The sequence below is a fragment of the Chinchilla lanigera genome, unplaced genomic scaffold (genome assembly GCF_000276665.1).
Source record: "Chinchilla lanigera isolate Chin_1 unplaced genomic scaffold, ChiLan1.0 scaffold00011, whole genome shotgun sequence".
Lineage (NCBI taxonomy): Eukaryota > Metazoa > Chordata > Mammalia > Rodentia > Chinchillidae > Chinchilla > Chinchilla lanigera.
The window spans coordinates 30053300-30071556 of NW_004955412.1; the positions used below are offsets into that span (position 1 = coordinate 30053300).

The 18257-nt window shown below is 35.2% G+C and overlaps 1 protein-coding gene across 2 annotated transcripts in view; it reads right to left on the reverse strand.

Annotated features, from left to right (window-relative positions):
• Arhgap32 (Rho GTPase activating protein 32) overlaps nt 1-18257 on the reverse strand; it is a 203565-nt gene that overhangs the window by 142905 nt on the left and 42403 nt on the right. The window contains exons 3-5 of one of the 2 annotated variants that reach the window (XM_013511093.1): nt 15038-15129; nt 14478-14519; nt 14025-14109 (exon numbers count right to left, since the gene is read on the reverse strand). In XM_013511093.1, coding sequence (XP_013366547.1) covers nt 14025-14109; nt 14478-14519; nt 15038-15129 — 219 coding nt within the window. The remainder of the gene's footprint in view (nt 1-14024; nt 14110-14477; nt 14520-15037; nt 15130-18257) is intronic. The other variant, XM_005378544.2, reaches the window with a different exon arrangement.

Here is an 18257-nt window from a genome sequence, read left to right on the forward strand (position 1 = left end):
TAAATGTACAAAAATGTGTTATGTATTCATACAACAAAATATTATTCAATGATAAAAAGTAATGAAGTATTAACATATTCTGTAAGTTGAATGCACTCTGAAAACATTATGCTAAGTGAAAGAAGCCAGTCACAAAAGATCACATAATATATTGCATGATTCCATTCATATAAAATGTCCAGAGCAAGCAAATACATAGAAACTGAACTATATTAGAGACAGCCCAGGACTGGGGGAGGACAGGACAGGAGAGGGTCAGAAAGAGAATGCAATGTCACTACTAATGGTTTGAGGTTTCTCTAGGGGTTACAAACTCTTCTAAAATTGAACTCTGGTGATGGGTATTGTCAATATACTAAAAGCTAGTGAATGATACACACTAAGTGAATGAATTTTAAGGTATAAAAATTATTAATCAATAAAACATTTTAAAACTATCTAGCCGATTGCTTTTCCATATACATCTTAGGTTCTCCTTGACAATCCTTTGGGAAAAAAACACGTGTTGAAATTTTAATAGCAATTAAATTTAATTTATAGGTTAATTGAGATTCAATTACTGCATTTAACATACTCTGTTTTCAGATTTTTTGCATTTATATTTTCCTTCACATCTTTCAGTATTCATGATGAGATGCCATGCAGAAAGAGAGACCACTGAGGAGATGAGGGACATACGAGGCTTCTAGCCACACCACCGCAATCTGACTGAGACTGCATAAGAGAACTCAAGGGACCAACAGCAAACTGCCCATCTGAGTCAACCGAGGAGTCATAAAATACTGTTTCAGGTCACCAAGTTTTGAGGTGTTTGATGCACAACATCTTAGAATAGTGTAGTACCTCTACAGAGACAATCCAAAGACCCACAGAAAAGAAGATGGCCAAAAACTGACAAATATATTTAGACACTGATCTATTATAATGACAACTTAAGAATCACTGGGAAAAGGAAATACTACTCAAGTCTATGGTGTAAAATAATTAGGGAAAAAAAATGATTCCTACCAATTCCAAGTGAATCAAGTAGATTAAACACCCAAATATGAATATCAACAACAATGGCAAAGGAGGTATAATACCTCTATGCCTACAAGACACCACAGAATCTCTTACCTAAAACATGAAAGGGGAAAAACAAGAGACTGAAAATATGGACTACATTAAAGTGAAAAGCTAGTCCCAAGATGGGATAAAAATATTTATAATATGTATCTGACAGATTTCTAATGATCATATGTTATAAAAAGCAAATGGAAGAGGAGAACCTAACTCCCGCACATTGAAAAGCACCTGGAACTTAGGAAGGGATCACAATGCATTTGATGAATAAATAAACAGACCCTGTTTTACTGAAATATGGTGCTCAACTTCAAAATGGAATTCCTTGTCCTTCCTCACTTACATATTCTCTTCTTCCTCCTGAATGCCCAAAGTAAACAAAGTATACAACCATTTGCCCAGTTGCCCAACTGTCATGGTTTGTGTCTAGATGTCCCCCCAAAGCCTCACGCAGTCATGGAGTGGGCTTCTAGAGTTTATGATTGATTTAATGCTGGGATTATGGGTATGAATGCTACAGCAGGTAGTTTGCATACAATATAAGGGAGAGAAAGAGGCTGGCTTGCTGCTCACTTTTTTGTTCTTGTTGTTTTTGCTCTTTTCCATCACCAGGAACTGTTGCCCTCTGCCATGTGCTACTCTGCCTTGGAGCCAGCTGAGAATACACTGAACCCTCCAAAAACTAGGAGCTAAATAAACCTTTCCTTCCTTAATTTTGGGTGCCAGGTATTTTGTCTCAGCAACGAGAGAAAAATAACCAAGACACCAGCCTAATCAGACTAGACTCTTCTACCTCTTCTCCTTCCTCTGTCCTATCTTTCTATATTCCCAGGCTCCAGATATAACCCGAGCCTCTGAGTCATTAATCTCCCCTGCCTCTCAAAACATGTCTCTCAGCCCTTCCCATTTCCTTTCTGCTGTTACTTCTCTAGCTCTAACTGGTCTCTCTCCATTTCCCATTACACACTGGTCATGATACTCTTTGTTCTGAAATGCCATAACACTTTTCCAGCTCCTACTAAAAAGAAATTGAAAAGTAAAGTCTAAATACTTTACATGACACGGAAGGACCTTTATAGCTTTATTCCAAGTATCTTCCAAACCATATTTCCCCACAATCATTCTTCCTATTCATCCTCTTCCAAGTACCTTGTATACATTATTTTCCTTGCCTGGATATTCTTCACCTCTGCCTACAAGCACTCTTACATTTACTACGTTTTCACTGATTTATTGCTTTCTTTCCCTGAGGAAAGACTTTTTATTCACTTTGTCAGTGATGCTCGCATAGGTAGCTGGAATATAGAAGGTGCTTAAGAAAACCATGTGGAATAAACTGCAGCTTTAAAAATATCCTGACCACTAGTCTGAACATTAAAGTGCTTGATGTACTATCTGAACTACATGTACTAAGAGTACATACTGTGAAAGACTAGCTACCTGTGCCTGTAGAATTTGACCTGAATTCAGTTATTTAAATAATTTTTACTTTCTTCAATTTAACAGTATCTTGGTCTTTTCTCTATTAGGGATAGCAAGCAGGATTTTCAAAATCCATATTTATAAATTCTTTTCAAATCTATCTTTGGAGTCTGTTTCCTGTACTGACTTCACATTTCTATCACTATGGAAACCTATCACAATTAGTGTTGTTATGATCTTTTAAAATATTACTTTCTTCAGCAAGCCTTCAAATGTTCAGAAAAGTCCTTTCTCTACATAGAGAATAAAAATAAGTAGATTAGGCCATTATAAAAATATACCATTCCACCCACACCAAAACCATTCATCAAAGCCTAATAAAGAGACTACAAAGGGGAACACAAAATTCTACTTTCATTCACCTTTTATAGTTCTAGAGCGGTTGCAACTTTACTGTATCATACCTATGGAGGTTGTAAACAAGTTTCCTTTTACCTTGGTAGCCTACAGTACAGGTGAAGACATGAAAAATAGTGTTATACAATATTATGTAGTCCATCCAACCTACCTATACCTCTCACTACCACTCAACACTGAAACTACTAGAGTCATATTTTGTGTGGGTAATGAGCAAAAATGTAAGTTTTAATTTCAGCATGGAAGGCAAAAATTAATAAAAGACAAAATTATACTTTGAATTGATTAGGAAAAAGCTGGAAACTACATGCATCTTAATAAAATTAAGTTTTTCCTTCCAAAATTGGAACAGCACACTATTTTCTTAGCTGAGTACCCCATGAAGTATCTGATTTGCTCATCTTTAAATACTAGAATTACCCTCAGCTCATTATGGTGCCTACAATATAAAGAATGCCTAGAAAAGAGACTAAGTAACACAAAAGCAGAATCACATCTCTCATTTCACTCAGGCGTATGCCAGGAAACAATACTTCACGAATGTCTTCATATTTCTGCATGCTGTAAGCTCTCTGGGCAAAGTCATTGTCACCTAGGTTAAAGGATGATTGAATAGTAACCATAAAGATGAGGCTCCTCCTCAGAGATATTAAGTCTTTAATCTCTCCTCTAAGCTATATGTTTACATTTTGGGGTGTGTGTGAAATAGAGATCTTTATTTCCTTTCCCCAGAGATTTATACACATTCCAGAGGAAATCTCTATCTCAAGAAAGGAGAATGGGCAGAAATGCCAGCTATCCTAAATAATCTCCAGAGTTCACAATTGGGGAACTTCTCTCTTGTGGTACAAAAGGTACAAAATGCCATGGTAAACACAGGGTGTATCTGGTTCTCACCATATTGCTCCATGGAAATCTGGGACTTAGGGACTTAGAGAACCAACACAAATTACTCATTGTAAATAAAAGGCCTTCTTTCTGATCTTATGCTTCAACTGAGGTGAGGGGAGGAGAAAGGGAGAGAGACTGATACTTAAGTTTGAATCTGTAATTGTGACAAGCCAACTTATTAGGTTACAAGTAGGGTAGTATCACAGATCCCGCACAGCTTCAGACTCAATAATATTAACTTTCATGTATATTTACTTAAATTCCGATAAGTGAATAGCATATGAAACTGAGATTTGGCTGTAGATAATTTTTTTAATCTTCCAACTGCCTTCAGATGATAAAGTAAACACAAATAAAACATCTCCAATACAGCATACTACCCAGTAGATGGCGATATAACATAAAACACAGCAGGAAGAGATTAAGGTCTCAGATTGCAGTATAAATTGGTCACTGTTTTGCACGCTTGCAGATTTTTCTACGTTCTGATTTTTTTTTAAAAAAATGTAGTTTTTGAAAAACTGAGACACTACAATAGAGGAAATAGTGTATTCAAGATAATAAATGCATACATTTTTAAACTACATATAGTGTTACTAAAGCAAGAAAAACTTTTTAGCAACTATTTTTTCTTAGGTTTTAATTTCTTTAAACAAAATACGATACTTATAAATCAAAATAGAATGTGGCTAAAGTCCTATCCAAACAAAAATATAACCAAGCTTAAATGTATTTATGAAAAAATCAGGAGCCAGGGGTGTAGTTCAGTGGTAGAACACATGTTTAGCAGATCTGCATGCAATACCTCACCCCACCAATTTAATAGCAGAAGACAAATGAACTATTAATACTTACCACATTTTACTTCTTACAGAAAAGATAAGGAGGCAATAAACTGCATATTAAATCTGGATATTGGTTTATGCCAAATCTAGTGTTTGATAGGCATGTCCCAGTAGCGAGATAAATGTTTGTATTATCAACTCTTCTCTGGAAAAAAGAAAATTAAACTTCCAATTCAAGCAGCAAGGGGGAAAAAAACCCAGAATAATTGAAAATAGAAAAAAGTGTGCCTTGAGATTAATAGTATGAAAAATAAATAATGACAGAAACATTTTTCAATAAAACTACAAGCCGGTTCTCTGGTAAGACACAGCTTTAAGATCTTGTGTAAAAACACATACATTTGAAAAGCTACATTAAATAATTTTCTTAATATAAATTTTAAAAATTGACCTAAAGAGACAAGATCAGTAATCAAATCATATGTTAAAATGGTAATTAAAGATTAAACCTGAAAGTTTTAACAGGAAAATTCCATTAAACCTTCAAAGAACAGGTTATTTGATTTATATAAACTATCCCACAATATAATTTTTTTAAAAAAGGAGAAGTAGGAAAAACTGCTGAAAAATTCCCAAACTCAGGCTTGTTAAAATTCAGGTCAACCATACTCATAAGTGAAATAAACCACACACACATGTGCAAACATTATATTGTCTCCCTTGTGTGAGAAGCTAAAAGAGTAAATAAGATCCAAAATGTACAATAAATATTGTGAAATGGAAAGAAACTATTTAAAAGGAAAGAAAAACTAGGATGGGGGAATGGAGAAGAGAAGGAAGGGAAAAGAAAAAAAAGAAACTAATATATATATATATAAAAGATAGTTAGGATAGTTATACTACTAATTTCTCTTAGTTCATTGAAAAGAAAGGTTTGTGCTAATATTGTTTGGACAATTAAATGCCTATACCTTGTACTCTGAGTAACTAATTTAAAGATAACAATATACAGTGTATTAGCCATTGTTACCCTCCTATCTTGTTTTGAAATTTTGTTTTATTTTTTCTCTTAAAAATAATTCAAGCCAATACCACTAATTAACACAGATGAAAAAAACAATGTATCAGTAGATTGAAAAAAAGAATTTATTTTTAAAAATATATAATATAGAACAATGTATCTCAGGAATGTAAAGATGTTTGAACAATCTATTTCTATGACAAGAGCAAGTCTTCTATTTGCACTAATTTTTAAACATCACTCATTCAGATTCTATGGAAGTAGACTAAAATAAGAACATGATTCTCTTTTCCTTGTGCTATTATGCCCCTTTTCTTCTTCACCCTGTCACAATCTCAGTTCCTTATATCAGAGCTCACAGTTCATCTACAGTTTTTCAGCTGGAAGGAACAAAAGTTCCTTTGGAACTGTAGTAGTGTGAAGATAAGGAAAACAAGATCAAGGCTAACTGAGGATGTTCATGGTGGTTAAAAAGTAATGCACAAAGAGAACACATTGCCAGCTGGCCCACCATTCTACACCACACCCACACCACCATCATTCCTCCTCTGCATAACAATGCCATCTCACAATTCAAGTTACAAGTGAAGGTACTAAACTGAGATTTTAACAAGACGGTTACATAAATTGTGTAAGGTCACTGCCAGAGAGGAGCTGAAATAGGATTTGAACATATTTGTGCAATCTAAATTATGTGTTGCCAACCCACTGGAAAAAATCTACACATGCATGAGAATCGACATACTGGGTATAAATTAAGTGTAAACTAGAGAATGCTGGAGGGATGTTTTAAAGGCAGAATGCCTTGTTTCAAATCCTGGCTCTACTGTTTACTATCTGTGTGATCTTAATAGATCCCTTCACCACTGAAATGCCCATTTCTCTTACTCGAGGATTAAAGAACGTAACTCACAAGATCCCTTAAAGCACTAAGTTTACGTTTTCCAAGTGGGCTGACCAACACACACTAGCTAATTCATCTTTCCCCATAGGTCCAAAGATAACAACCTTTAGCACACGTTAAAGGTGCACACACACATGCATCTATTTCCAGGCTATCACCTGTTGGCTTCATCTAGTCGTATTTCAGTGTGGAAGGACAGAAGAATAAAGATAGGGTAGAAAGGAGACAAGGAAAATTATAATTTTTTGAGCATATTTTTAAGAAGACTGCAGCTTCCTGGACACAAAATTATCCAAGGCAATCCATATTGGCATTCCCTTGGTTAATTTATACTGCTTTTCTTCCTGAAGCATATCAAAAATTTCTTAAGGATACCAAAGTCTATTAATGTGCTTACCTGAAAAAGTAAAGATCAGAAAGCTGACTTAAAGATAAAGGAACAGATTGACAGAATTCAAAGGCTTAAATTATCCACCTAAAACAATAAAAGTAGGCTCATATTTTTTCACGTGTAAAATGGACCATTATTGGGGGGGGTGTCTTTCCATAGGTTTTTCACTGTGTCAACAGAAACATAAATGTTCCCAGGTCGAGCAAATAGTGCACCTCTTTCTTGAGAGCCCATGCTCTACTTCTGAGTGTATACTTTTCAAACTCTGTTTAATAAATTCCTTTATGGTTAGTGATGCACCCTGAAATTTTCTTCCTGTGATGTAAGTTGGTGAACCCAAACCTACCCCATGGGTTAACTCAAGGTTCCCCATCCCACTCTGAAAACCTCATCAGACCCTGTGTGGTGACAAGAACACAGTTAAAAAGACAGAAAACTCTAAATGATGATTTTGTTAAAAACCAAACACAGTAACAAAAATGTAGCAAGCAGTTCACAGAGAGAGATAAATGGTTTATTAACACAAAATGATGCCTCACTCTTAAAGAAAGAAATACAAATTACAGTAAGATGCCATATTTCACTTCCTATATGAGCAATAAATTTAAAAAATCAACAACACATGCAATCAGTGAGAAAAAGACAGTCTCTTGCTTGATCACTGGACAAACTAACATGAAGTAGCCCTGGCCCCTGCCCCTCTCCCACCCCCATTCCAGTTTCACTGTCCACAGTATCAGTTACCCATGGTCTACAGAATCTACAAATATTAAGTGGAAACTCTACATATAAGCAATTCACAAGTTTTGAGCTGCATGCTATTATGAAGATCATAATGAAATCTTACACTGTCCTGCTTACCCAGGATATACAGCATTTCTTTGTCCAGGGTACCCAGGCTATATAGGCAACTGACCCATTATAACTTAGTGGGTTTCTCAGTTATCAGATTATCAGTTTTGCAGTGCTTGCATGCAAGTCATTCTGATTTTATTTAATAATGACCTCAGAGTGCACAAGTAGGGAGCTGGCAATGTTCTTATATTGTTATGTTTGTCTATTTCATTATTAGTTATTGTTGTGAATCTCTGTGCAAAGACAGAGTACAAATCAATTTACAAATAAAGCCTTATCACAGGTATGTGTGTAAAAGGGTTATATTTTTGCCCCAGTTTCAGCACCCACTGAGAGTCTTGGATCATTTTCCTAAAGGGTAAGGAAGATCACTATATTTCAAAGAAACCTTTAAAATCAAAATGTACACATGTTAAATGCATATACTTTCTGATCAAATAAAACTTCTCATACCATTTTATTTAATGGAGATTCTCACATGAATAAAACTTGGAATATCTATCATTAATGACTAAATAATGAAACAATTTTTCTAAAAAAATACCATGCAGCCATGGGAAGAAGTAATTCCAAATTACTAAAATGACAAAGTACATCCAAGATATACTTTTGAGTAAAAAAGTAAGCTCCAAGGTAGTGTGTATAGTAGAGTTCCGTCTCTGTTTAAAAAGATATAGCTAGATAGTTATTGTTAGAGCTAAATCTACAGAAACTACTATATTTTTTATACAGAAAAGTTCTAAAAAAATACAACAGTTAACAGAACATCTGTATTTGCACTTATCATCATCTATCCCATTTGATGTTTCACAATAAACAAATAATCATATTGGATATGCATTCATATCAAACCAAAATTTAAAAAGAGTAAATTCAGAACAGTAAAACAGCATTTTAAAAGTTAACTGTATCTCTTCTTGAAACATAAATTTGGGGCCAGGGATATAGCTCAGTGGCATGGTGCCTGCCTGGCAAGCATGAGGTCCTGAGTTTGATGCCTGGTACCAAAAAAAAAAAGTATATTCTGAAACATAAATTCATTTATCCATTCATCTGGAGGTAGGAAACTAGGGCTGGGGCACACCAGTCAACTAACTGAGAGGTATGTGTCAAAGATGATTAAAAACCCATGACAAACAGGTTGAGCAAGATGGTTCATAAAAAGAAAGGACATGTACACAACACAGGATCTAAAAATATTACGCTTCTGGCTGAGCACTGTGGACCAATTAGAAAGCTGCTACTTTCAATCCTTCATTTGAATCTGGCACTATTTATTTGCAGAACCAGTCAGAAGAGGCTCTTTTTAATTCTTCATTTGCATGTGGGCACAACTAATCAAGAGACACTGTTTCTGATCCTTCTTTACATCTTGTGGGAAACCAAGCAAGTTTTTTGATTGGATAGTTTATACTTGGTGTGCTGCCAAATGAGTTTTGATAGGACAGATGACCCATTCCCTTATTTGCATGAGGGAGAAGCCAAACCAGGAAATTTGTTGTGTGTGTTTTTTTTTTAGACAGGGTCTCATTGTGTAGTTCAGGCTGGCCTTGAACCCACTATGTAGCCTGTGCTGGCCTTGAGCTCACAGTGATTCTCCTGCCTCAGCTTTCCAGGGCTGGGATTACAGAAATGTGCCACCATACATGGCTTCAAACCAGGAACTCTGGATATAGCTAACCCATATCCTCTTATCTTCTGGGCTGCTACAAGCCTTTTCACCAGCCTGCTCTTGCCCTGTGCAGTATACTTTACACACTCAATAAATGTACATCCTCACTGTGTCTTCTGTGTGCCTTGTCCAATATTTTGTTCAAGACACCAAGAATCTGGAAAGAAGCCCTCACAGGATGCCTCATCCAGCCGCAACCTCATTCCTCCATTCATTCAAATATTTATTGAGTGACTATTATGTGTCCCACACTGCTCTGGATGAGAAAAAGGACACGATAGTAATAATACTACAGTATTTATCACACCAAGGAGGGAACTTGGGAAGGAGGTGAAGGCACTGGTGACCTAGAATTCCAATCTCAGGTGCCCTCTGAGAAGACAGCAGTGGAGCAAGTACTTCAAAGGGGGAGATACCAAGGTACTTGATAATCTAAGGAGAACTTTCAAAGAGAGGAAACAAAGTACAAAGGTCCTGAGGAGGGGTGCACACACTGGAGGAACTGCAGAGATCACTGTGCTGGAACACTCTGCCTGAGCGGAAGAGAAGACAGAGAGATTTGGATGTGTCCTGAAAAAACCTGGTTGGAAATTTTAGGGAATTTGGCTTCTATTCTGACTAATAGAAGTAACTGCAGAGCTTTGAAAAGGTGACAAGGTCTGATTTATGTTTGAAAAGAATCCCTGTAGCTGCTGTACCAACTATAGAGTTACAAAAACAATACTCCCAAAACAGCAGAGGTTCAGGCTAAAGTGAAGGCAGGGAAGCTGGTAGGCAGGTGGAATTAGATCCTGAGTTGAAGTTACAGACAGAACCAAGAGATTTGCTGGTATGGACTGAGGGAAGTCAAAAGATTATCTCCCAGGTCCCTAGTCAAAAGGGGAGGGCTGCTAGCTACTAAGATGGGGAGAGAGCAGGAGGAGCAAGCCTGAGAACTGCAAAGCACACCGAGTTTGTTAAGTATCCGAGTGAAGATTCACGGAGGTCAGCTGGCTGTATAATGTTTGAATTCAAAGGAGAGATCATAAAAAAGTACTTCATACATCACATGGTAATGCACTGACCTGAAATATTTACATCTGATTTTTTTTTACACAGGCAACTGTCTTTCAGTCTACATAAGACTGGTAAGTGAAATTTCTAACATATAAGATTATGAGTATTTTCACTGGAGGTGGTGGTATATACCTCTAAAGTAAACTACTAGGGAGGCTGAGGGATCATGAGTTTGAGGCTACCCTGGGAAACTTAGACTATATCTCAAACTTTTAAAATATAAAAAGGGCTAAAGATGTAGCTCAGTGCTCACTGAGCTCAATCTCTAGTACCAAAAAAATAATTATTTTTTTCATTTTATAAGATAAAATGAAAGCCCTCAAATTAAGGATTATTTCATGGATTTTTAAAATTTCACAGATACTTACATCATCTATCAAAAATAACACATGACAGAAATCACTATTATGAATTTTTATGTTCTGAGGACGAGAAAAGGCTGTAAATCCAAAGAAATCTAGAAATCTAAAAGAAAGTCCTAAGGTAAGAGTTTTACAGAGCAAGGAAATATGTGACAGGAAATATGTTTCAGAATTGGGACATATTAAAAGGCAACAACAGAGTCAACTTGACAGTATTTGCAACCTACTCATTATTCAACAGAGTTGCCCACACATGACTGATAACCTATTCTAGATATATGTTACAAATTTTGTTTTCCTCTCAGAACATTTTCCAATCTTATACTGAGAATAAATAAGGAATACAGGATTCATTTTCCATAAACATGCTTGTAATCAAATGTGCTGGGATTTATCTGTCATAGAAGGTAATATATTTATAAAATGATAAAGAATATGAACAGAGACATATTGACCTTATTTTAACTACATGTATGGAATGTAGGATTGTCTGGAGGTTATTATTACTTTTTTTTGTTTTTCTTTAAGTGGCATTCAATTAGATAATAAAATGTAAAACTATAAAAATGTAATAATACCATGTGCTATCTAAAGCAAGAATAGCTACTACCCCTGTAAAAAAATATAAATATGTAAGTCAAGCCAGGTTGCTTCTACTAACAACTTAGTTAATGGAAACTAGTGTTTGCCTCCTAATGGAATCCGCCATGGGCTGTTCCCAACAGAGGTAGAAGGCAACCAGACCTGGGAAATGTGCTGAGAGGTCTGTCTCCAGACACAGAACAGAAGAGGTCAGGTCAAAACCACTAAGAGAACAGACTGTTCACGAGAGTTGGTTCCCAGTAGCATGAATGGCGCAAAGAGAAGATTCCACTGAATTGGCAAGGTGCAGCTGGATGGTTTCCTGTGAACCACTCCAGAAGCAGTACAAGTTTGAGATGTTGATTAGGCATCCAAACAAAACTACAGAGAAGTCAGCTGGATATGAGTCTCATGAAGTACTATTCCCATACTCCAGAAGCTTCTCAGTGATCAAGACAGGCCTGAGAAACTCACTCAAACATCTCACAGATGAAGTCAGTGTCACATCTTGTTTCCTCTTCTGCCTGAGAAATATTAGAAATGTTTCACAGAGTAGAAAGGAATATAAGGTGGAAAGTGAAAACTTGAACAAATCTTCCAAAATGAAGATGAGAGGTAAGTATACAGGTAGAAAGTCTACCTAATGTGCTCCCAGCTAAGAATTAGACACAGTTGAGCTGGACGTGGTGACATACACCTGTAATCCCAGCACTTTGGAGGATGAGACAAGAGGATCACTGTGAGTCTGAAGCCAGCCTGGGCTACATAGTGAGTTCAAAACCAGCTTGACTTACAGAACATGACCCTATCTCAAAAAAAAATTTTTTTAGACACATTCTTCTCATTAAGGGACTAAACCTTAACAACAAGCATTTAACACCATCTCCAAAGATAACCAAATCCAGCTAAGTACTGCCTATTCCCTACTCACATTCTCAAAACTCCTATTATAAACTTTTAATGTAAAACAAAACAACAAAAGCTTAGAATTATACTTTTGCTTAGTACATGTTTATTCACTTTGTACATGAAGGAAATGAAACCAAACAGACTATGTTGCTTGCCCAAGGTCTCAAACTTCCTAAGAAGTAGAATGGAAATTAGAATCTGCACTGACTAACTAAATCCAAGACTTTCTCTATCCCATAGTCCATGCTTACAATCAATAGTTTCATTTTATTTAAAATTACATTTCTTAGAGAGTGCCTCACCTATTATAAAAGGCAACATATTAAATACTTTTCTCATTCAGTTTTAGACCTCTAGTCACCTATTTCTTTACACCATGCTCAGTACAACCCTTTACAGATTTTACTGCTTCCAAAAGAGCCCATTTGACCTTGTAAAATTTAAAAATACAAAGTAAATTTACTCAGAAATAATTTATTTAAATTCTAAGCTGTACACTAAATCACTCAAACACCAGTCACAAAATGAAAAATATATTCATTGCTGGTTTCTTAATCAGCTTTCCTATCTTAACACATTTATCATTATAACTGTAATCCCAGGGATATAAACATTAAAGAAATAAAACATTCTTTGTTTGACATCACAATAGTTGAGCTTTATAAATTTCAAAAGTTGTAAACTATCAATTTATCAGACACAGAAATCCTGTAGATTGGATTCATATTACTTATTTATTAAATAAAATTACAAAAAGTAGCACACTGTGCCACACACCACAGTATTACTTGCGTCTCATGAGTTTCCTTTTGGAGAGAGAGTGGAGTTAGAGAGACTGGCAGACGGTACACAAACTCTGCATGTAGCATGTGAGAAAGGAAAGATTAAAAATTTTTTCTATTACCCTACTTTGAAAAAGAAATAACATATAGAATGGCTTTTGCTACCCTGAGGAAATAAAATTTTAAAAATAACCACAATCTGCCCATTTTTAAAGTTTATTTATAATTTTTTTCAGATTAAGTTGTCAACAACTTAAACAGCAAAGTATTAAGCTTGATGCAACAAGATGGATTCTACAACTGTATATAAATGTAAAGACTAATAATAGCCAAACACTTTGAAAAAGAAGAATCAAATGGGAACACTTCAATGTGCCAAACACCAATACATTTGGTAATTAATTAAGAAAAGGTATCACTGGCAAAGTTACCTAAATTCAGCATGGAAAGCAACTACCAGTACATAGTTCATGCACATAATGGGCATAATATATGACAAAAGAGGGAAAAAGCACTGATTTTCCTTAACATGTTCCACCTGCTTGAACCACCAGTGGCACATGCATCAGTGTCCCTTTGGGCAGCTTATACCACCTGATTTGACTGTCCCATACCACTCAGTGGGATAATCATGCATGTACCACTGATGAATCAAGCTGCCAGAAATGTAACACATTCAAATCAGAGCTGCCCTGCAGTAAGACACAGGAATTACATCTCCTTTGTGAATATGTTAACTTATATATGCTAATGTGATGGTTTACTATGTATCAACTTTGCATCAAGTATTAGTCAAGAGAATAGAATAAAAGATTTTACCTCAAGCAATAAACATCAATAGTTTTAAAACACAGCTCAAAGTATCACCCGTCAGTTACTGTAATGCAGGAAGTAAGAAGTATCCTAAATATACCTGTATGCTGCCGAATTCAACATTCTCATAATGGAAATGTGCACATTCAGCCATCTTCGGAAAGTGACCCTTAGTGAAGGGCAACCTGAAGTATAGGAAAATAAATATAAAATCAGACAGTGGAAAAGTCCAAATTACTAGGTCTAAGGGGAAAACACACAGGTTAAAGAGCACATGCAAGCAAAAATACTTAATAAGCACATGCAAATAAGCCATATACATCCACACAAACCTTTTCAGATGTACCATGAATCCAATGAGTACTACACTTAATGCACAAGCTATACTAAAACTGAAAAATTTTAAAACCTCACTATACTCTCCTAATCTTTACCCAAGTCAAAGCCTGTAGAAAAACTGTACATTCTGTAACTATTATGGAAACTGATTGTGAACCACCAGCTTCTAGCCAGAAGCAGCATTCACAACACGAAGTACAAAACCAGACTTTACCTGTGAATGTTGTCACAGCCCATCAGTCCTGGGGTGGTGGACCTGGGTGCAGAAGGAAAACTTTTATCTTTGTCTTTTCTCTGCTAACCGATGAACCACAGCTGGCTAACTATGCCTCCTTTATCTAGGGAAAAGAGGCTTTCTCTGTTTAAAACTGCCCAGGAAATCTTCAGGTATTTCACTTAATGGTCACTTCTCAGAGGCAAACCTGAAATCTAGCAATCCACAACTCAACAAAACCTTCTTCTAAATAAATGAGAACGTGCAATAAAGGGATCCAGAAAGATGTGCTTGGGTTGTTCCTAATAAACAAATGAAACCTAGCAGACAATAACATTCAGAATAAAAAATAAATACAATTTTAGAAAAGCAGATTATGTGTGCAGACCTATTCTATTAATTGTTGAGTCATAATTTAAGGGTTAACAGCATAATTTAATGTATTGACAGTAAGAGCTAATTTAGTAAATAATCCAAATAAAAGATTTTTTTATAAGAACTAGCGAGCTGATTTCCATTTACAGGAATTCATCTAGAAACCATTCCAAAGTTATACTTACTTTTTCATATGTTTGACCTTCATACTTGCTGTACTGCCACATGTCTTAAGAGTAACATCTCCAGGAATCTCTGGAACATCTGCTCCCCTCGCCTTGAAAAAATGAAGACAAAACACTTTTAAAAATAAGTTTTAAAACACTGGCCTACTTTAAATATTTGGCTTCATCGTTTAAGGGAAATTTTTCTGTGAAAATAAGAACTTTATGCTCTTATATTCAAGTGTCAAAATCAGCTAATAATAATATGAGTATAAACTAAAATCTGCCCTCGGAGTTATTGAACTGAAATAATGGTGGCTACAATGCTTCTTAGCAAAGGTTAAAATGGTAGGATGAATATAATTCGCAGATCACAGCATAAATTTCTTACTCCAAATTGCAAAAGTGACAATGCATCCAGCATTAAGTTGGCCATAATCTGCCACAGTTTTCATGAATGACTTTTTTATTTGAGTGACATGTTCAGCTATACTACTTTAAAATTCAGATGATTCTTAACAATATAGACAAAATAAAAATCAAGTCCAAATATTTTTCCCCAAATAAATCTGTGCTATAATATCTGTGATTTACAGGAAGAATATACACTGAATTATCAGTCCATGCCACATGATTCAGTAGGGAAAAATAATATGTGATTAAGAGGCTTGCAAGGTGAATCACAACCTTAATTTTTACAAAGTTTTTTTTTTTCTTGGTGGTGCTGGGGATGAAGCCCAGGGCCTTATACATGCAAGGCAAGAACTTTAACACTGAGTCATATCCCCAGCACCCAAACATTTTCTTAATGGAAAAAAAATAATAGTTGGGACAAGTGCTGGAGAGAGAAGACACAGATGGGGGGGGGCAAGGGGAGCTCTTCAAAGATATGAGGTAATGATGTATAATCTAAATGAACCAGTTTTTTTTGCACACTGTTACATCAAATAAGTCCATTTTTGTTTCTGAGCTTTTTCACTTTAGGAAACCTAACTATATTTACAAGCATTGGTACTTCATGATCAAACAGTCTTAGATGCTCTTTCATTCCTTTAAAGGTCTCCTAAGGCGGGGGTATGATATTATTATAATCTTCAGCAATAAAATAAAACTTTCCATCTTGCAATTATCATGTTTATCCACTAGATCTTTTATAAATCTATGATAAGATCTTGTACTAATTTTACTTTGTTTAGAAAGTTATTTTATAACCCTAGATATTATTTCATCATTATTTATCATCATTCATCAATTAATCTCTATCATGTAAAATACTTTAAAGACTGAAATACAAAAATAACTTTTCAAGAAAGGAAAATAAAGGAATTACCTAGAAAAAGGGTTGGCTAAACTTTTTTGTAGGGCCAGCTGGGAAAGATTTGTTTGTGGCTCACACTATCTCTGCTACTGTTCAACTCTGCTACTGTGTACAATAGCAACTCAACAAAAATGATCAAACATAGCCATGTTCCAATAAAAACTTATTTGCAGAAACAGATAGCAAACCAGCAAGCTGAAGTTCACTAACTGTGACCTACAAGGTTGACATAACAGTGAAATACTTCATTTACGTTGTAATTTCCAAATTGTTCCATCATCTTTCAAGAAGGTATTTTTTCTCTCTCTCTCTTTTTTTTCTGGTACCGGGAATCAAACTCAGGACCTCATGCTTGCCAGGCAGGTGCTGTGCCACTGAGTTATATGCCCAGCCTCAAGAAGGTATTTTTAAAGGCTCGGAGACACCAATTTTTAGTCTGCATTTAGATTTCACTGAATATATTCACTTATTCCATAGTTTTTATTTGCCCATAATAGGAAATAAAAGAAAGCTGACAGACATTTCTCAATCTCTACAAACATTAAAGTGTATGTGCAAAGAGAAAACAGCACACTAGACTCTAATAATGAAGGTAGCAAAAGTGACCATATACATGATATTTCAGACTAATGATGATATCCTAGATGAAAACAGCATAATTTAAGAATTGAGGCTGGGCATAGGCACACATGCATATACTCCTAGCAAGTTGGCAGGCTGATGAAGAAAGATTATGAGTTTGAGGTCAGCCTAGGCAACCTGGTGAAAAAAACACTTTAAAAAAAATAATAATCAATAAGTGGTCAAAGTATTTCTAAGGGGAAAGGAAATATGATTGTTTTCCTCCAGTTTGTCATTAACTGAAAGTACTTTATTATGTAATAATCTGCAGTGAAATCTTACATGGACATTACATGGATCATCAAATTGTTTTTTAAAAAAGAGCAATACCCTTCTATCATTTATATTTTTGTGCAACAAACTTCTTTGACATAAGAGGTCAGGCTTATATTCCTATTAAACTTTAAAACAAGACAGTTTTTCACTATTCTATGAATTATTCATAAAATTTCACAAAATTATAAAAACATCCACTAGATTGATTTGGTAAATAGCTTTGACTTTTATGGCAGACTGAAAATTAAAATATCAATTTTGTTCTGAAAATAAGCTACGTGTTCTCAATAAACCATTACCCCTAAAAGGGGAAAAGGAAAGCTCCCCAACTAATAATCGAAATTAAAGAGGGATTCCATGGAATACACATATTTGCAACCACACCTGACCAGACAGCAAGTAAAAACAGTGCCTAGACATAAATGCATAGGTCATGCAAAGGTGTGAAAAGAAAACTTCTGCCTAAATGACAAAATAGTAACAAATAGGATGAGGAGCTAAACAATAATCTAGAAAGCTTGAGAAAATTCAAGGAAGTATTTCTGACCCAATAGCTCAACTCATCTGTGACCATGTATGTTTTATTCAACAATATTTTTCCTTAGACCAGGAAAGTTCCCAGCACATCCTGGCCATTCAGTGTATTTTTGCAAATGAATAAATACAATACACTTCAGTATTACTAGGATATATCACTATTCTTTTCCAATTAATTAAATATAATTAAAAGAAAACACAGTACCCTCAATCATCTAGTAAACTAATATTTTCACCTACATGTTTAAAAATATTAAATGGTCTTCTTTTCTACTAAAAGCACGTAGACTTTAGTGAATTTCTTCTGTTCCATATCAAAGATAAAAAATGTTCTCTTTTAGAAAATACTTCATTAATAATGTTTACTTATAGAAACTAAACAAGAATAAGTGAGGCACATAAAATTCCAAATAGCCACCACATATCACAATCAAAATCCCAAAAACTCAAAACAGAATCTTCAAACTTGTTAGAGAAAATCGAACTATC